This window comes from Falco peregrinus, chromosome 6 (assembly GCF_023634155.1).
Source record: "Falco peregrinus isolate bFalPer1 chromosome 6, bFalPer1.pri, whole genome shotgun sequence".
Taxonomy (NCBI): domain Eukaryota; kingdom Metazoa; phylum Chordata; class Aves; order Falconiformes; family Falconidae; genus Falco; species Falco peregrinus.
In genome coordinates, this window is record NC_073726.1 from 46,263,070 (window position 1) to 46,283,569 (window position 20,500).

General features: G+C 42.4%; 1 protein-coding gene across 4 annotated transcripts; it reads right to left on the reverse strand.

Annotated features, from left to right (window-relative positions):
• Positions 1–254: 254 nt before the first annotated feature.
• On the reverse strand, positions 255–19,981 carry GAS2L3 (growth arrest specific 2 like 3). 4 transcript variants are annotated; one of them, XM_055808828.1, is made up of 12 exons: positions 19,927–19,981; positions 17,187–17,241; positions 16,927–17,090; positions 15,992–16,124; positions 14,657–14,704; positions 13,532–13,700; positions 13,061–13,179; positions 11,465–11,606; positions 7,620–7,683; positions 6,848–6,986; positions 5,505–5,612; positions 255–4,785 (listed from the first exon to the last, which is right to left on the reverse strand). In XM_055808828.1, exons 5-12 carry the CDS (start codon positions 14,684–14,686, stop codon positions 3,397–3,399), a joined length of 2,160 nt encoding a protein of 719 aa, XP_055664803.1. In that variant the 5' UTR covers positions 14,687–14,704; positions 15,992–16,124; positions 16,927–17,090; positions 17,187–17,241; positions 19,927–19,981; the 3' UTR covers positions 255–3,396. The 4 variants fall into 4 exon arrangements, with proteins under 4 accessions (XP_055664803.1, XP_055664804.1, XP_055664805.1 ...); XM_055808829.1 differs by having other exon boundaries at positions 16,927–17,077; positions 19,927–19,961; XM_055808830.1 differs by lacking the exon at positions 17,187–17,241 and having other exon boundaries at positions 19,927–19,977.
• Between the last annotated feature and the right edge of the window lie 519 nt (positions 19,982–20,500).

Genomic DNA, 20,500 nt, shown 5'->3' on the forward strand with positions numbered 1-20,500 from the left:
TATCTTAAACTACTCAGGCACATTGTCAGCTAGGAAAGAGTAGGAAGCCCCTTTACTCAACTAGTCGTATTGAAATCAAGATCAGAGCAGACAGGCCTTGAACTCTAAACAAAGCAATAGATTAGAAGCAGCTATTTATGTATTTATAATAGCCTGAGATGGAAGCTACTATTTATGTAGTGGCAGAACAAAACCAAGCCTTCTAGAATACATTATTTCCCTCTCCGCAAAAAGACAACAGTAGAGAAAAGAAGTGTGCACATAAAAACCATAGAGTGTATATTTATTTAAAATAAGTACTCATACAGAAGGACATCAATAACACATGGAGAATTCAGATTCTTGCTCCAAGTTATCTTTCCTTCACAGAAAATAATACAAGCTGAAGATTAGACTTGCTATTTGGCAATGTAAACATTGCAAAAAGAGTATATATTTCCATTAGGAGGTACTTTGTTACATCTTATTCTTGGCTTACCTCAGGTTACATGACACCCAGTAGTTAGAACATGACTATGAAGTGGGAGATTGCAATATTAACAAAAGTTGGACCATGCTCAAATACACTATTTTTGTAATAAAACCAGACCAAGTCTACCCACACTTAACAGGTGGTCAAGGTTTCCACTGTAAAAGCTTATGCTTTTTATTTCATTTTGAACCATAAAATTCAGTCTATTAAATGAGATAATGGATTACAAAGATAAAGCCATCTGCATAATTTTCCCTGAAGCTATAGTTCAAAAAAGGTAGATGTTAAGATAGCTTTACACTGAGATCCAAGAGCCTCAGTGTTTAAATTACTACTAAAAACCTCGTAAACAGTTCAAAAGGTATTATGGGTTGACCCCAGCCAGCAGCCAAGCACCCACACAGCTGCTCGCTCACTCTCTCTCCTCTCCTTCCCCAGCAAGACAAGGGAAAGAGCAGCAGAAGCAAGAAAACCCACAGGCTGAGCTAAAGGCAGTTTAATAACTGAAGAAAAGAGCCAAAAAACAAACCACCAAGTGATGCAAAGGCCATCACTCACTACCTCCCACAGGCAGTCTGCAAACAATGGCCACCTTGGAAGCCAACATCTCCACCCCACCCCCTGCCTTCTTCTTGTACCCAGTTTTTATTGCTGAGGGTGGGTATGGAGTAGTCCTTTGGCCAGTTTGGGGTGGCTGCCCCAGCTGCATCCCTCCCAATCTCCTGCCCACCCCCGGCCTACTTGCTGCAAGGGCAGAGCAGGAAAAAAAGAGAAAGCCTTGACCCTGTGCAAGGACTGTTCAACAAAGGCCAAAACATCAGTGTGTTACAACACTGGTTTAGGCACAAATCTGAAACACAGCACCATATGGGCTGCTATGAAGAAAATTCACTCTAGCTCAGCCAGACTCAGCACAGAAAGAAACCCCAAGAATTCAGCTGTTAATCTGCATGAGATATAGCATATCAAGGCTCGTTATTTGGAAGCCTGAAATCAAAAGCAAGTCATCTATGGTAAAATGCTTTCAGTATATGACATTGTGTGCCAAATTTACCAAACCTGAAAGCAGTCCACTAGTCAATACTGTTCTTAACATTTGCAGTAGTGGCTTTGACTAGTGTATTTATAAAACAAGTAAGCCTAAGGCCTTCTCCAAACATACAACTTTGTATGCAAACTTGTGTGTGGGACTTGTGTCCATGTTATTAAAAGTGATACGATTTCCTCATATAGTTTGGATATTGGTATTTACTGTTTACTCCCACCAGGTTGTAAGCAGTATTGTACAGTAGATATGCATAAATAGAATCATAAATAAAAAAAACTAACAAGGTGCTCAGAAAGGCAGCTCAATGACTTTGCCCCTGCGCAGGAGAATTCAGTTTATGATGCTTGCTTACTGCAGTTCCAGGGGAAAATGTATTTATTAAATATAACATCAGAAACTAAAGTTTCCATGCATCTCTTTTCTGGCCCATAAGTAAATATCCTGGGAACGGAGAGCAGAAGTGATGGTCCATGGAAGTCAGCAGTGTCTCTTCACAGACCTTGAGAGCTCCTCAGTGTTTGTAGGAATGACTGTTCATTAAACCCAAAATAGCCCAAACAATGCTACTCCCAAGGACAGTAGTTTTTATTAATCTACCATGAAACTCACTTCTGTTAAGGGTGAAGGTGTTGAGCACCACAGATGTTTAACCCACTGAAAGCCTTCAGGAGTTGAGAGTGTAAGCAGTGTATAGCTTTCTGATGCTTTCAGATGTTTAAAGGCAAATGCAGCCCCTCATTACCACCTCAGAAAATTACTCATCATGTCCAGAAAGTAATATAGGAGAGCCAGTAAGAAGTTCTCCATAAATAAAACAAAAGGCCACTGCAGAACAAGACTGCCCACAAAATTTTAACCTTTGCACTGAAAAAGTATTTAGCAACTCAGTTTTACATGTAAAGGCCACTCCTGCAGAGCAGTAAGGCTCTGCCAGTGCAGGTCAGTACTCACAGCTCTGTATTACCGGAGCAGGAGCTGCTTTGGGGCTCTATCCCCAGGGAGAGCACCCTCCCAGCAATTTAGGAGGCTTCTCTCCGTGCAGCAAGAGCTTTCTAGGAAAGACTGGGCTGACTTACGGTCAGATTTGAATATGAACTAAGCTAAGGCTATCTGCCCAAGGTTTTAAAAGTAGCATTACTCACTGAAGAGATCTGTCATGAATCTGAGAGGCTAAGGCACAACAAGAGTAAGCAATCAAAGCTACAATTTTCCATGTCCAATTTAACACAAACCCAGAAGGCTCCAACTCCAAGCCAGCTGAAGCCGCTTTAAGGCATACAGGGGGCACAGGCAACACTGGTAACAGCAGCTGTCAAATCTAAACATTACTAGAGATTTCTTTTGAATGCACGCAGGTGACCCAAACTGGGTTCTGGGACACTGGTGACTTAAAAATCATAGTTTTGTTTGAGGTATTAGAAACCTTACAGCTTATGCATAGCTCTGTCGCTTGCCACGGGCCCTGATGCAGATGTGCCAGAACCACGAGAATGGCTCAGGCTCTGCCCTGAGCAGATGTTTCTTGGGCAGGCTTTGCTCCCTTGGAAATGAGCAGCAGCAAAAGCAGCAGCCCTAGCTCCCCTTTCCTCTCTCCCACCTTCCCCGCAGTGGGTCAGGCTAGCAGCAAACAGGGTTATTCTCTATTCCACAGCGCTACACAGCAAGCAAGCTCACTTCCAAATATATCCAAACAGAAGTTGCTAAACTGCAAAATAAATACAGTTCTTACTGTAAATTATGCCACAAAATGTAGGTTATACCTAATATTTCATGGTAAAGGTAGTGTTATTTAACTTTTTTCCTTGTCCTCAGCATAGCAGATACAAGAGGCCGTTTGAACAAAATTTAATACTTCCACAGAAAGTAACAAATAAGTTTACTTTCTGGGTTTTTTACTCCCTGTCATAACAAAATAGTGATCATCTTGCCTGCTCTTCGTAAGTGGACCTTTTGATACACCAGGCATTCCTTTGTTACACACTGTTGGTGATTTTCCCTTAGGGAGAGGCTTCTTGGCTGCTGGGGCCAAGCTTTCATTTGCTTGCACGTTTTGGGCCGAAGGCTGACCTTTTGCGGAAGGCTGCATTGGCTTTTTGGTCACTGCTGCTTTGGCTGAAGTTTGAGGAAGCCGTACAACAGATAAGGGAGTACGTTCAGGAGGTTTGGATGAAGAAGTGTGTCCAACCTGACGGGGTTTACTGACATTTGGCTGCTTATTGACAGCCGATGATATGTTTTTGCTTGTAGACACCAGCGTAGGTGGTGACTTTGATGCTTTGCTAACTACAAGGGAAGGTGCAGAAGCCGAGTGTTTTAGGACTGAAGCACTTTTCAGGTTCCTTGCCCGGTCAGAAGCTGTTTGTGGAGCTTTCTGAGGATGCTGAGACCCAGTCCCTGAAGTCTGAATAGCATTTTCAGAAGGAGGTTTTGTGAAGAGCTGCTGAGAATGTGCAAACTTGGCAACAGCACGCAGATTTGTAACAGGCAGCCCAGCAGCCCTTGGAGCAACTGAATTCACTTTGGTTTTAGTGACAGATACAGGCTTGCATTTAGCAGGGACGTGCTTCTCTTTTGAAGCCATCGTTTCAGCTGTCCCAGGCAAGTGAGGTGGCTGTTTTTTAGAGGATGAGAGGACAGGATGCAGCGTTGATGCTGGGGAGCCCTGAGGCGGGGAAAATTTCACCTTGGGAGCATCAGGGGACCGAATACGTTTGCGTAATGTCTCAGAGTGAACGAGAGCCATCCTTGCTCCTGCAGATGGAAAGTTTTTGCTTGCAGGCTGTGAAGGAGCAGAAGCTGGTGAGCTCTGTGCAGGAGACTCCAACTTCGTTAAGGTGCCAGCTAATGGTTTGAAAGGAGACTGCATGCCTGTTGCTGAAGACCCTTGTAATTTGGACTTGACTGTCAATGACTTGGCTGTGGAGGATGGGGGCACTAGCACTTTTGGTGACAGGGCAGGGGACTGAGGACGCTTAGATAAACCCTTCTTGACACTGGCCCCGAGAGCTGAAACAGGAGTAGGGGGTTTTGATGGTTGCTTTGGAAACATATTGACAGCTGACATTGGATTCATAAGAGGAGGCTCCTGAGTTTTAGCTGATAAGCTGGGGACACTGTCACTGGTGATCCCTTTCTGAAAAGCCAGGATTTTCTGTTCCAGAGTTGCAAACTGAAGCACTCGACATGGATCATATTTAAGCAGAAAACCTTGAAGAGTGTCCCAGCCTCCACCAACACGTACCATCACATGCTTGCCATGCAGCATCTGAGAATGGAGGAAGAGTGGGTGGGAGCAGGAGAAGAACAAAAGAAATTTCGATCCTGTTTTATGCAACATTATGTCTTCAACTTACATTAACATCTATAAAAATTTTAAGAAAGGAAGTCCTATTTTAAGTCAGAGAAACATTTTTAAAAAAAAGAAGTTATGTGATAAATAAGGTTTATCCTTCCCAATTCTTTCATTAGATAGTTTCTCCTGCAGAGACAGTCGTTATGCGTTGGGAAATAATGAAAGCATATATACAGAAGACATTTTAACCATTCTGTCAGCATCTTTATTCAGTATCCAGAGACCTGGATACGGGTTGTGTTCAAATCATGGAAGCTGTCCTAACACAAACTCTTATGCCTGCTGAAGAGTGTGTTCAACTATCCCGTAAATGATAAACCCCAAGTGTCCAGATTTTGAATGAGCAACGTTCTCAGTATATTTTATAGCACTAGCCTTATTTATATTGCAAGTTGTTATTGAAATTTTAGAAACACCACAGAAAAGTATTACCTAACTTAGTGTAGTTGTAAAATCAATGGCTGTAAGATTTAAGTAGCTATGCCTACTTTGAATAGGGGATTGGATGATGTGGTGTCCCAACATAAATCATTCTGTAATTCTAAAACAATTCCATAAAAATGAGATATTCCACTTAAAAGCATTTCTCTCCCCATTATGAATATAAATTGGAATTCTAAGAAACTACTTACTCGTATGAAAAGTATTTTATCTCCCAGTCTATAACGTCCCTCTGATAAGTATTCAATTGAAAATCGATGGGAACAACTGCAGGGAGGATCTTCTGCTATATGTTTAACCTAGTTATTAAAAATTGAAAGCATTTGCTAGTATTTTAACAGAAGCATGTGTTCAACAGTTTGAGGTATTTAATACAAGAAAAGATACTGAAATCTTCATTCCATAATCTAAGAAAACAGTAGAATTCTATTCCCTCACAAGAAAACTCAGCTATATAGAGTTTCAAAATGCAGAAGATTAAAAGAAAAAGAATTTGTACATACAGTTTGTTCTAAGTTCTTCCAATCCAATTGTCATGATTTTTTCAATTTTAAGTTATTTCTACTTTTGTTTTTAAGATTTGTCCGTAACACTATGCATAGTACCATCAATTCCAACTACAACCTTGTACAGACACTGTTATGGTGTCTAGAAATAAAAACAAGTGCCTGGGTCTCTCCTGTGACCAAATCTGTTGCTACACCTGAGCCAGGACTACCTCAGCATTCTCCCTAACTTTTTGTAAGGCTTTTGTAAATTTACCTTCTGTGTGACACCAAAGAAGGAAACCACTGAAAAAAGGAGAAAGGTAGTCCCAAATAAGTACAGGATTAGAGAATATGTGTCTATTACAGCCACTTAGAAACTTAACAAAACAGAAGGTCAAAACTACTGCCAAGCAGGAAAAACAGTGAGTTTTCAGAGCAAGCAAGGATCTGGTGGCTGACATTCCCAAAGAAGCGAAAGTTTCATATTTTAACACAGAGGACCTTTAAAATAAATGGATTGTAAAGCCTCAACATGCATTTTTAAGCAAAATAGGAGAGTTGTTCATCAGCTTTTTTGGACCAATTCACAACATGTACAAATAATTTCCTTTCCTGCATACATATTCATTTCCAATTGATACAGCTACACGCATTTTATGTAAAGGCTTTGATAAAACTCTTTTGAAAAACACTAATTTAACATTTGATGAAGTTTTATGAAAACATCAAATCGAAGAGAAGCATGTTGCAGTCATAGAATACTGATGCACCAGAAAAACTGAATAAGAGGTTTTTTTATACTCAAAGAAGCAACGGTGGCAGGGACAGGAATCAAGGCAAATTATATGCACTGAGGCATTAACTCCAAAACATATAGGACAGCATTTTGCTTACATTTAAAAAAAGAAGTTAGAGAGGTGCATGCACTTTAATGAGGCTCACAAGTATTAGATGAAAAAAAAGCCTGTGCTTGCTGAGCCAGATCATATAAGTACTAAACTTAGAGTTTGATTTAAAGCTCTATCACAATAAATAGTAGTACTTACTGCTTCATGTAGCTCCCCATGTTGACAACATGATTTTGCTGTGCTAATAGGTGATGGTGGTCCAGAGGTCATCAGCAGTGTTTCTTCTAGCTCAATTTCCTCCTCTAGTTTTACTAGCACAGGAGGTTCAACTCCATACCTCAAATACAAAAGTAGAGAGCTTAATTGCTAATTTTCTAAAGAAAACAAACAGATTCTGAGTGGCTTGACTGACAGGGAAAAGCACTAAATCAGTCAGAGGAACATCTGCCTTGATAATCCAGAAAAAGAAGGAGCAGCTCTGTGTTTCTAGTAGAAGCCCTCCCTAAGATGGTCTTGGAGCTATCAGAAAAGGCAGTAAAAATATCGATAATACTACACGATTTAAGTCACATCCAATTTAGATAAACTATCTTAAAGCTTCCAGCTCTGCACTAGAAATACATTAAAGTCTAAATTTAGAGAATGATAGAAAAGACCTTAAAACTGTATTTCATGTTCAGTGAGATCTTCCAAGATGCACACATAGCTATAAGCTGAATGTAGCATTTAACCATACAACTATAAAAAGCAGTATGGATCACCACCTCTTCTTCATGAAAAGTCTGACAAATACTTGAAAAAGTACTCACATTGTACAAATGTCCTAGAAAAGCTACTCATTACTTTCTGTGCAGAACAAACATCTACTGCACTGCACTTAATGACTGCAGATTGTTGTAACTCTGTCTTAACTTTTACTTAATAGAATATGTTCTTCAATTTCTTGTTAGGAGCATGTGTAGACACGTACCTGGATACAATGCGCCCAATTTCCAACAGGCAAAGATATACTTGTCTTGGATCCTTGTGCAAAACTAAAAAGGAAGAGAATAAAAGGGAGTTACAGCACATATTCAGTGTGGGGTGGCCCGTGCAATTAGATACAGAGAAGGAAAGATAAGGAATAGGTGACTAACTTTGCCATCACTCCACCCAGAGGCAAGCTACATTACCACGGACAAAGCACTATACGCTTTCCAACTTTAATTTTCTATTCCATAAAGAGTTTAAACCCATCCTGGCACTCCTGAAACCAAAGTCTTCTCTACCCCCTAAGAGAAATACACTTTTTTTAGTTTTATGCTGTTCCTTTTTGATGTGAACTGGAAATAAAAGAGATCCCAGAGCTTCCCTATCGCCAAATACATTATTGCTGTCTTAAAGATGAAAAGCATTCAACAACTGTAAATAGGAAAGCAGAGCCCGTCTGTTCACGCTTGTGCATACAGACACAGATAGGCACACACACACTCTATAGGAGAACAACTGCAGGGGAATACACTGCAAGGGACCTAGCTGGCAAGTGGATGGCTATGCAGCCAGTCTGCCTAAGTAGTTTAAACCCTCGTCTGTGAAAGAACACCCTGGGTGATTGTTATCATTTCAGTAAGCAACACATCTTTTTTCTTATCACTTTAAAAGCTCTAGGTGCCAGCAGGGTCCATCCATGTGGCAGACTCACCCAGTTCCACTAGAAGATACCACTTTGCCAGCGGCAGCTCACCTACCCCATGCTATACTCTCATTTCACGCACACACCCTCTGCCAGCCCCCCACCTCCTGCCCCATCCACCCAGAGCTTTTCTTCAGAATGTGGTATCTCTGTGAGGCTGTATCAGAAAAGGATAGTCAAAATCCCTGACCATAAGAAGGAGGAGAATGACACTGGCTTAAGAGACAAGCACTCAAATTTGAACATCAGATATTGCCTGGGATCACAGAAAAGAAGCAACACTATTTCAGATCTGCTAGTGGCATGCAGTTTTGCACTAGGCTATGCTTCTCAAAGACTGTGCCCACATTAACCCAGCTGGTGCCCAATGCCGAGGCTGCTTTGTACCCCTCAGTTCAGAGCAGCTGTGCCTTGATTGCATAGTCACACTAAATGACAGTCAGGAGAGCTGAGCAATGAGATGGAAATGTGGAATGATAACCAAACGCTATGAAGATGACTGGCAGATCTTCTGGATTATCCTGACAACTTTGAAATGAAAAAAATTAATTATTTCTATTGTCACACTGAAGAATGGAAGAGGCAGAAGGAAATCAATGTCTGTTTTGGTTTCTCGAAACTTCCATATTTAGGTGTGCAAGAAAAAGAAACAAAGCCATGAACAGAGAAGGAAAATAGTTTAAATTCTCATGCACAAGTAACTACTTCCTCCTCTGTCCCCATACAAGCCTCAAAATTGAGATGCTTTCAACATGTTCTAAGAACAGTTGTATGGATGCTTCAGAAAACAAACCTGTGCTTTCTTAGCCAGCTAGAACTATTGCCTAATAACTCAGAAACCAAAGGCTGGGAGAGATGTCATTCAGCTCCCATCAACACACACACAGCACTGTTCTTTCCCCCACCACCAAGAAGTATAAGAAACAGGAAAAGCTGTAGATACAATGTTCACATGGTGCAAGATTTATGTTAAAAGTCTGACTTTCTTCACACCATGCAGTAACAATATTCAGTAGAAACTGGAAATTCACTCTGAAGAGAAACCTAATAAGCTAGCTCTATATTTAGAGATGAAATCTAACATCTTTCTGATGTTTAAATTGATATTTAAAACAACTTTGCTTTAAATAAGACCAAAGTGTTTCCTAAAGCATAAGCCAAGTATGAAGTCAGGTGTTCTTGTTTACGTCATCTACTCCAGTTTGTAAGTATACTTCTTAAAAGATCTGATTATGAAGGGCAAATATAGAATAGAAACCTGACATAGCCATAATCTAAAAGGTACTAGAGGTCATTTAATCTTTTGGGTTTTGTGGTTTTTTCAGCTGTAACACAAGTGGTATAATTTGCGTAAATCCAGAAGAGATAAATCCAAATATATCCCAGCAGTGATCAAGACATTTGTTTTGGCTTGCTGTCAAAAGGCGTCCTATGATAGCTACTTCTCCCCTTCTACTGCCTCAGGAGCCACTGAATTTATTTCCTTCACATCCATCCACACTATGGTGGTGGTGTTGCTATATGTATCTGATGGGAAAAAGACAATTGTCAAATTGTCTTTCCCCTATTTCATTCATAAAGAGTGGCTTGAAAGTTTGATGGAGAACATCAGTGGAAAGAATGTTTCCTCAAGCAGGCTGCAAGTCTGCTCATTTCAACTGCCAAAAAGGCTCACAGAACGTATTTATGCCACAAAGCAAGCTTGTGTCAAGAATTACAGACTTCAAAACACTTCTTGGCTATGAGTGAAAGCCACAGCATTAGGAAATCCTGTCTGCTTATCTCAGGGAGGATAAACAGGTTCTAGTTACCCATCCACTTACAGAAACTAAGATGTTTAAGCAATGCAATTCATACAAGTTGAAGTGAAAAAATAATAAACCTAATTTTCTTATAGCTCAGTTCTCCTGCTCATCTGTATTTCATGGCACTGAAAAAAAGATACACTCACTAGTCAAATCACGAGACAGGTGCAAATGAGAATGATTTCTCAACTATTTTAAAAGAGGACTTATCCAGTACAGAAGGCATGGGCCTTTTTTCTTATCACTTTAAAACCTCTAGGGGCCAGCAGGGCCCATCCGTGTGGCAGATTCAACCAGTTCAACTAGCAGGGAGAACTTAAAAGAAAAGCAGTTAATGAAAACAGTTCCTCCCATTTAAACAGCATTAAATGGCAAAAAGAGTTCAAGAAAATCTAGGAAATGTTGTGACAAATTCATTTGATTACTGAAAACAAAGGTACTTTGCAATCTTCTGCTATTATGCTATAGGCAGATGTTTTTCCTTTAAAAAAAAACCCACACAAACACCCACAAAAAAACCCACCAAAAAACCCCCCAGTATTTGGTTGCCACAGAAAGGTTTGTATTAATTAATTTTTACTGACATAATAGCTGGTAGAAGAGCATTTCATTATTTACCATGTGATGAAAGCACAGTTCCTCTTAATTAGCAGTCAAAAAAATTTGATTCCATCTGGAAGTATCAGTCTAGAAGCTGTTTGTTGTAAGGGACAGACTGCACTGGGGCAGGCATACACGCAGTTGGCAATATTTATTTTTATAACTATCTTATTAAATGGGAAAACACAAATGGTTTAGTCATGTCAAGTAGGTCCTGAAGTAAATGTTAATTACCAACAGACTGTTGCCACTTCAGGCACAACGCCTTGATGCAATTACCAAATTTAGCAGTCGTGAATGCATTATTCTGAGGGCTTTCTCCAACAAGAATGAGCTCTAATACCAAATAAAGGATCTTAGTGTGAGTTGACTCCATGGCCCTGTAGTCTTTCCGCACAGAGAAAGCAAAACCACACTTTTCTCCTTTGTTTCTCAGCGAGCCTTTTACTGAAGGAAAACACGTGGGTTTGCCACAGAGCTGTCACTGCCCTCTTCATCCCACACAGCAACTTTTACAAGTGTGGAAAAGCATCATGCAAATCAGAGCAATCGCTGAACTGATTTGTCAAGGTTTTTACTTGAACACTGCCTTAAAACAAAAAAAAAAAACATTAATAGCTTGCATGAGACAGGCACAGTCATGACAAAGGTTTCAAAAAGCTACACACAAGAGATGTGCCTGACAAGATAGTTATCCACATACAGATCAATGCAAGTCTTACAAAAAGATAGATTTACCTAAACCTTCGGATTCAAAGAGGTAAGTCTCATCAACTCCAATGGCCCTACACCAGTTAAGAAAGTTGGCTGTATTATCTCTGGCAAAAAAAGATCCTGATGGAGCGTCCTTCTTACACGGAACTTTTCTCATAGGAAAATTCTAGCAAGGGAAGAAAAAGAAAAAAAGTACATTATGCACATCAACATTGCCAATAGATTTCAAAGCATATTTACAAAGGAAAAACCTCACTAAATTCAGAGTACGGAATCAGTGTTTAGTAACTATTTTGTGTTCAACCCACGATGTATTCTATTAAAAAAGCTACACTAACATAGAAGGTATCCCACCTTATGGTTATGAACACTCACTGAGTAAACAATCCGTAGCTCTGCAGCCTCTCCCAAAGTTGCCCATACAGTTGCTTCCCCATTTGCCCACATGCTGGGGTAGAAGTCTTACTGGCGTTTCACAGGTCTGGATATGTATTCTCCCTTCCCAAGGTCTGTTCTCAGCAGCAGTACGAGCACAGCTAGAGAACCCCCAACCAACTAAACTATACTTAGCTGCCAGATTTCAACATTTTAGAGCCTGTTCTAGAGAGCAGAGGGAATGAGAAGGGAGCAAGGAGCAGTTTCCTTGAAAGCAATTCAGTAATTTGTTTTTAAATTGGTATCTTCAAAACTAGAAAAGCAGTTCAAAGATACCCAAGCTATGCATGATGTCCTTCTTAAAAAAACCCTAAGGATTTGCAGCATTTATATGGCTCTTGTATAAATACCATTTGGCATCCTAAACCTGCTGGTTTGTCTCCCTCAATTAATAATAATTCTCATATAAGTAATATAATTACTTAACTGGTAAGTATCCATTATTTAAAACTATTGTTTTACTAGACACACAGTAAAAGGTAAACACACCAAAAAATGGTCTGGATATGGTGAAACAATTCCTCCTGCCCCCAGGGGAAAACACTATTAATCAGGGCATATTAGCTAGTAATCTACTACTTGATAAATCTAGGCATTATTGTAGCTTTACGGGGTACCTGTGCATTGACCATGTGCTACCTGCACCAGTGTTACATGGATTTATACTCCAAAAGATCAGTATTCTTCAATGTACAAACACAGACTGGAAGTTGCTTCAGATTCATTTCAACTCAGCCTTGGTTCTAACAAAAACCACCAAAGCCCACCTCCAGGTACATTTCAGTTTGGATAGTTTCATGGCTGACCTATACACTAGAGTTCAGCCGCCAGTTTCTGGTATAAAACGTGCCACCAAATGCCAACAGGTATCTTGTTACCAACCACACTGATGTCAGGGAAACAAGCTCCAGCTTTGGACTAGATTTTTCTCTGGCAAGACTTCTAGTGAAATCAGATCAAAAACCTAGTGAGGACCTTAGGATTTAATTAACAAAGCAAATAGGTGATTTGTTGCATGAGGCCAGTTGATCCATCTGTAAAGCCACGCTGTTGTTAATCAGTCTCTGGATAAACAGCACACAGACCACTCTACTTTGGGAAGCCTCACTCATCTGCTTTCCTTTTACTAGTATTTGCAGTTAAACAGTTTGTAATATAGGTATTAAAGCTCACCATATGACTCACCCTTAAATTATTTGAGCTACAACTTTTTTTAATTGTGTTTTGAAGAACGCCAACCAATTGGCAGAGTAGTACCCCATTATCAAGTTCGTCTAGCAGTTGTTCTGCTTTGACTTCTATCCCTAAAAAAAAAAAGGCTAATATTAGAGTTACTCCACAGAAGGTAAAGAAGTTTAATACGAACTAAGACTGAAAATTACTACAAGTATATAAGTAAACTAAAATCAAATATCCACTTAATGAAATTCTGATTAGGTGAACAAGATTCAGAAATACAAATTAGAATGATTAATCATCCTACCTCTAAGAGGTGGCAGCTAATAAAATCCGAAACCAAGCATGCATTTTAATGCAGTTCTAGCCATTCAGGCTCAAATACACCAGATCTTAATAGTACTATATACATTGTCAGCATTGACTGGAATATTGGAAAGCGCCTTGAAATGTATTAGAGTGATTTATTTTTAACCTCACCCATCAAGCCAGACAGCCAGATTGACAGATCTTCTTGCATAGGCACCAAGGTTGCTTCATGCCGCACAGATATCCACTGGTCATACAGGCACACATCTGCCAAGCCTGGCCCATGTCTGGGAGTCAGAGGACTTCGAGGACTTAAGGGAAGGTCATCGCCAAACCACACCTGCAGAAGTTTTCGGTAAGCTGAAGACAGCAAGCTCAAATATTTCCAGTCAGATGACAAAAACTTGCAGTTCTGACTTATACTAAAGATCTATTATTCAAAGAGTAAGCGTTTGTTCCCCTTCAGACAGACCAAGCCAACACAACAGTAATCATGAGCGGCGCAGCTCTCATTAGTAACTCCTGCATCAAAAGTACTACTCAATCATTCTCTTGACTCCTTTGGATTTAAAATTACATACTTTCCTGAATATTAAATACAGAAAACATGTTTGCGGGGGGGGTTCTCAACACATTTTAAGTAATGAAATCTGCAGTTTATCACGTAATTTACTACAGACTACTGATTTATCTAATTAAAAATTTCAAAAGTATTTTATATTTAAATCATTTAAATCATGACATTAAAAGAGGAAATATATTCCTATGCAAGAACATAACACACTTTTTGATCACCAATCCTTAGCATTTCTCTTAAGGACTGTGCATTTTCAAACTGAGAGGTAGCTTACTTTTCAAGGGAAGGAGCAATTGAAATTTCATTCCCAAAGACAGAAACCTTCTGATATTCTTAACTACTTTCCTTCCATTCCGTGTGTGTATAAAATACACTTATATTTAAGTGATTAACTAGAATATAGGGTTTTTAAAAACCACCTCTTAATCATCAAGCAAGTTTTTCAATATCAGCTTTTACTTCAAAACCTTCTTAGGTAACAGCACACAGAAAGAGAAAGGATCACCTATCTGATATAACACCGGGTTATCTATCTTATCATATTGCTCCATTTGTAGAATGGGAAAATTATTGGCTTTTTTTTTTTTTTTTTAACTGGAGATAACTCTGGGGATTCTAGCATTATATCTGCTTCAGGATAGATTTTTGCATTAAAAAAAGGTATTATAAAGGATTCAAAGATTACACAAAGATTACAAAAGGCAGATTTAAAAGATTACCTGAACTGCATTCTGCATGGTCACCTGCATTTACATTAGTTTCTACCCCTGGGGAGAGAGAAGAGAGTTTTTAGTACAGTCCCTCCTGCTTTCATGAAAATCCCAAGAAAAACCTACTAGTGCTGTTTTGGAAAAATAAGAATGAGTTCTTTGTGAATGGAGGGGGAAAGGGAAGCATCTAGTACCTAAGGCTCTGATCCAGTACTCGGTCAACTTCAGTTTCTGCCCTTAAATAAAGCAGCAGTTATTACAGCACAAAGTAGCAACTAATTTCGTGTGCATATATAAGACTCAAAAGTTTGCAGGATTTTAAGGAGCTGTAAGGCATTTACTTTGCCAAAGAGAAATATAAATACTTCAAACCATTATTGGATTTAACAATGTTGGCATTCACCCTTTCCTTCCAAGCTATCACAAGTGTATCTTGCACACACGGCATACACATATATGCACCTTGGTTTACATTAAATACTTTGAAGATTATGAAAACCTTAAAGCAAGGAAATAATTTTGAAGAGTGAGGTTTCTTCTTGCATAGACACATGAGAGAAATCAATGTTTTTATTAATTTCTGTTGGGATTTTGACTTTCCAGGCAGTTAGTGCACCCCTATGTCTTCAACAGAATGCTGCTAACTATTGCAGCAATATGGTTATTAGGACAATTCCCTAGCAAAACTATCCTTAAGAAAAGTTTTAGAGGCAATTGGGTCAATGCTTTCTCTCCTAAAGCCAACACATTATTTTCCAGCAATTACTTCAATCATCGGAAAACCCAGCACAAACTACACTGGGCTGCAGATCAGTAAGTTTCTCCATGTAGGCTCCAGGTCTGAAGACGTGTGGTATTACCACGTTGGCTGCATACACACATGCCAGAAGGAATTTCCTCAGCATAATTCTCCACAGTGGTAGAGGAGGGCATTACAACCTCAAAATGCACCTTTCTATGCCTTGAAGCCAGTTAAAAACAACTTTCTTGCTCTATTACTTAATAGTGGCAGTAAAACTTCATCTTAACTGATTAAGCTGAAAACCAGATTGCAGACATTGTCACACAGTTTTAACACATTTGTTTTCCTTTAAAAATAAAGAACTTCCCTCTCTTGTCCCAGATGTTTAAGCCTTACACATAGATGGCATTCTTCTCCCCTCCTCCATCTGTTACACAACTTGGTTTTCCTATAAATAAGGCTGAATAGCCCATCACAGAAGATCGAATTCTTGTAAAAATTCTCCCCCTTCCTCTTATCCAGAAAGCAGAATGGTGCTCTTCCCTGCTCATTTTTCCCTCCTGCTAAACAGGACCACACATCAGGCATTTCAAACAACTTACCTCTACCACCAGCAAACAAGCGCCCAGTTTGTTTGCTTTTGGGCTGAAGCCACTTCCTTTTATCGGGACTGCTACCACTTCTCAAACTTTATCAGAGACACTCCAAGTGGTATCTGTTCCCTTTCTTTTATTTCTAGGGAAGAAAGAAAAAAAAAAAGAAAAAAAAAAAAAAGGAAAGAAAAAAAAAAAAAGAAGAGACATCCTCTCCTTGATGTCATTTTTCCTTCTATGAATGAACAAGGAAAGGGCAGGGTATATACCAAGCATTACTAATGAGCATGTTATGCTTCCCACAGCTTTGTCCAGGGGAATACATTTTCCTTTAGCATAAGAAAGCTATTGTCCCAAGAGAGTCACAGTAAGAGGCTTCATTGATTAAAAAAAATAAATAAAACAACAGCAGAACAGCCAGTAGAGAAGTTGGTCTCATTAAAATAAGGAGTTCCATATAGGCTAACAAGAGCTCTAGCGTACTAACTGCCAAGGGAAAACAAAGGGCAGCCTAATTCACAGGGAGCACTCAAAACACGAACAAAGCAAAATATTCACGCAGCAGCTATCACAGGAATGCTCAGCATCTGCAGTTTTGTGGCATGCCTAACAAAAAGTAGTTTAAAAAAAAAAAGGAAAAATAATAAAAAAAAAAAGATGAGACTGAGGAAAACTGTGGCACTTGAACTTCAAGGGCCTGCTCTTCTAAAACAAGTTATTTTGTAAGCCCATAGGCCAAAGGGCTCTCTAGAAAGTCAAATGGATTCACTTATTACCAGGGCATCTGAACACCACTTAAGAAAAAACCCTTCTGATGGTACAGAGTACTCTGCACAAATTCTGAGTTGAAAAACTAATCTAGTAACAGTTACCCATTTTCAGATCCCAAACAGCCCAGCTCTGAGATCACAGGGAATACAGATTAATGTAGCCTTATCACTTACTGGGAGAGGCATGGGATGAGAAGAGCCAGAAGCCTGCCACCTTCAAGTAGTCAGACTGCAAAAGTGCAGAAGGTGCTGTGGTGAGGTGAATATTGCAGTACCAGGTAGAGTCATAACCAAATCTGACTTCTTCTAAAACCAGTTGGGTTCCCTGCATCAAAAAGCTGTACATAATGAACAAACAAGTATTTGATACTGAATTCATGCAGCTCCAGCTAGAACCACATCAGTTTCTACACGTGCCAATTTTATCAACTCACCTTCATTCAACAGGCATTTGGTGTTCTGGGATCACAGTTATGAAAAACAAAGACCCTAGAATGAAAATGTACTGTATCGTGTCCCATGCATAGCCTCAGGCCATGCCATTCCCATTTCCAGGCCAGCTGCTATCTCCAAGGTCCCTAGGAGAGCTCTCTACCTGTTGCATCTTTTAAACAGGGGAAGCACCAGAAACTTGCAAGTGTTTCCCAAGCAGGGGGGCAACTAGCCCAGCTCCAAGCTCAGCAAACCTAGAGGTCCCCCACCACCAGCACCACTCTCAGAAAACACCTCATTTCTGCTGCCAGCAGGCTCCATGGCATGGGAAGAGAGGAGAAACACTGCCTCGTAGCACTGTACAACTGGATCAATACAGCAACACTGATTTACTGCAAGACGGGTGGTCAGCACCAGATGATACACTGCGGGAAGCAGGAGCTGCCTTCGGCTGACCGACTTCCAAACCTCTGATAAAGGACCAGAGCTATGGATCGACATTAAGAAAGTGAGATGAGAAAAACGTACCTATCTATTGACATGTGGCATAGGGACAGACATTTCTCAGGAAAAGGTGGTGTGGGACACGACCCACACAGGCAGCCGTGTAAGACCATAGTCTGCCTCTGCTCTTCAGAGATGCCCATAACTTTGCCTCCAGGCAATCTGAGAAACAGCAAAGTCAGCAAATACTAAAGAACTTTACGCAAATACTTCAGGGTGCTAAACACATGCTCTTAGATGCTACACATGATAGGCTGCTTAGTATCAGTTGTATCAGGTTTTATGGATCATTCACTGGGGCCCAACCAGCAAGACACACCACACTAATTAGACTCAGTTCAACTTGTGCTACAGAATGTGTAAGTGCCATTTTACTTGACTGCAGAATTTACAAAGAAACAAACAAACAAAATCCACAACTCCACAGATACCTAAAACATAAATGAAGCACCCATTGACCTAGCTTAAGTGAAACCTTAAGGGATTCAGAGACTCATTAAAAAGCCTTGGGTTCAGACTCATTAAAAAAAACTTTGGGTAGAAACACTTTTACATCTTTACCGTATATTTAATATATATATAACACATCATTTTCTATTCCATCAACACCCAAAGCCAGTCACAACAGACTAACCTCAAGCAGCTGGAAACTGTACATTAGTCTTGACAGTACCTACTGAAATCCAGGTGTTTAAACACTCTGAAATGAAAGAAGCTGTCAAGTCACTATCTCTTAAAACCTACTACAGGATAGCCAAGAGTTTTTTTTGGTACACATAACCTGACATGCCGAAGAAAAGAGATAGACACAACAAGACATACAGGGAGCGGAGTGCTACTCTCTCCCTTGCTACAGCAATTACAGAGCCCTTTTGTTGCATTACTGAGTCAGCAGGAGCTCTGCTTCCCTGGGGAGGCCTCAGAGGCACAAAAGAGAAATAACCAGACTAGTCAGTCCAAGGTGATGGGCTTTAAGGTGGCAACCAACTCTTTACACTGAGGCATGCTGACTGCTCTCCTTGGGGACTGCTTTTCTGCACCTCTCTGTGAAAGTGCACACAAGCATGTGGTAACGAGCCCACTCTCCCTTTCCAAAGGGTGGCAAAGGGCCCGGATCCACCTGTCAGGGCAGAGAAACCCACTTGAAATCAGGGAGGAGCACTTCATCTCAACCACGGCATCTCCGCAGGCAGACAGCTCCTTTACCACAGCAGCATCCAGTTCGGGGAGAGGCTGGCTAACACGGGACATGCCACTCTCGCCGCTTGCTCACATCCACAGAGAAACTCTCCTCTCCCTCCCGTTTCCATCCCACCTTTCTTCCAGCCAAGCAACACTGAAGGGAGCATTGCGTGATGCCCAGACTGGAGGCTGCTGGCTGGCCACAGTCAGGAAAAATTTGTTATGACTTAAAAATGAAGTCTCATCTTAATTACGAAAGATCCACCCAGTGCACTTAGAATTACAAATGCATAGACCAGCTATCCCTTATAGGTCCTACAAGTATCCCTGTGCTTTTTCCCATGTCTTGATCTGGCACTATGCCAAAGGTGACACACAGCATCCGTGGAATACAGCCAGCTTTTGGGCAAAGACAGGAGCCAGACGTTTCTGGGCTTACTAAGCAATATGCATGAGAATATTCGCCCAGAGCACTAGGGCAGATTTCCTACAGAAGCAGCGCTGCACCCTCAAACGCTGGCGTGAGGCACAGGAGGGACTGGTTTGAAGGCTGCTATGCAAAGTCTCTCCCCCCCTCCCCAGAGAAGCTCCGCAGCGCTTCGCTTTCCAGCACCCGCGCCAGCGCGGCTGACCCGGCCGGGCAGGCGCTGCGGCCCCGGGGGGTGTGACCGAGCAGACCCCGGTACCGGGGTCTATCCCCGCGGCACGGGGCTCCCCGCGACGTGCGATGCTCAGCCCGTTTGCAGCCCTGCCCCTGCAGACTGGCGCTACTGACCGAGTGCCGCCGCTCCCGAGCTGCGCGCCCGAGGCACCGGCGCCAGCGGGACCCCGCAGCAGCGCCCCGGTCCCCACGCGAGGCGCGACCCGGACCCGGACCCGCCCCTGCTTGGGCGCCCCTCACCCTCCCCGCGGCCCGGGGCCGGGATACCGCACCTCCCGGTGCGGGGAGAGCCGCGCCATGCCGCCGCCGCCCCGCCCTGCCCTGCCTTGCCCTCCCGCTGCCGCCGCTCCCCGGCTCCGCGCCGGGCCGGCCCGGGCCGCCACCGCCCCACTCACCCACAGCTGCAGCGGCCGCCGCGCCGCGATACCCCCCGCGCCTCGCGCCAGGGCGCCCCCGCCCACCCCGCGCCGCGCCGGCCGCTCCGTTCGAAAGGACCAATCAGCGCCCGCGGGAGGGGCCGTGGCGGGCGGGGCCGTGCCCGCCGCACCTGGCCCGGGGCCCCGGCCCTCAGCCCCCGGTGGTGGCTGGGGGGGGCGGCCGCGCTCCTGCCGCCCCTCCGCGCTCCGCCGTACCGGTTCATCTGGCGGTAGCTCGGGGAGCTCTGCCGGAGGCTCCGCCGGTTTGGGTGAAGGCGCAGCGCAGTGAAACCGCCTCTCCGGCCTCCCCGAAGGACGCGGGTGTAGGGCCACGGTCTCGCCGGCAGCCAGGCCCCCGCGGAGCCCCGGGCGGGCCCCGGTGTCCCACCCGCTGCGGCGGCGCGGCCGGGCGGCCGCTAGCTCGGGCGCTGCGGCACATTGGCCCTCCCGCCCCAGGCCGCTTCAGCTGTCACGAAAGCAGGGGCGGCAGCGTCCTGCTCCCCGTGCCGCCAGCGTGCTGCCTCCCGGGGGCAGCGGTGGCGGGGTCGGGCAG

What these genes read in the sequence shown, in the direction of transcription:
- GAS2L3 (XM_055808828.1), bottom strand. Translation starts at nt 14,686, where the DNA reads ATGCAGGTGACCATGCAGAATGCAGTTCAG. An exon ending in CTGGCTGTCTGGCTTGATGG is followed by an intron (nt 13,180 to 13,531) that starts GTGAGGTTAAAA and finishes TTTTTTTTTTAG; the next exon opens with GGATAGAAGTCAAAGCAGAA. An exon ending in ATAAAATACTTTTCATACGA is followed by an intron (nt 4,786 to 5,504) that starts GTAAGTAGTTTC and finishes CTCCATTCTCAG; the next exon opens with ATGCTGCATGGCAAGCATGT.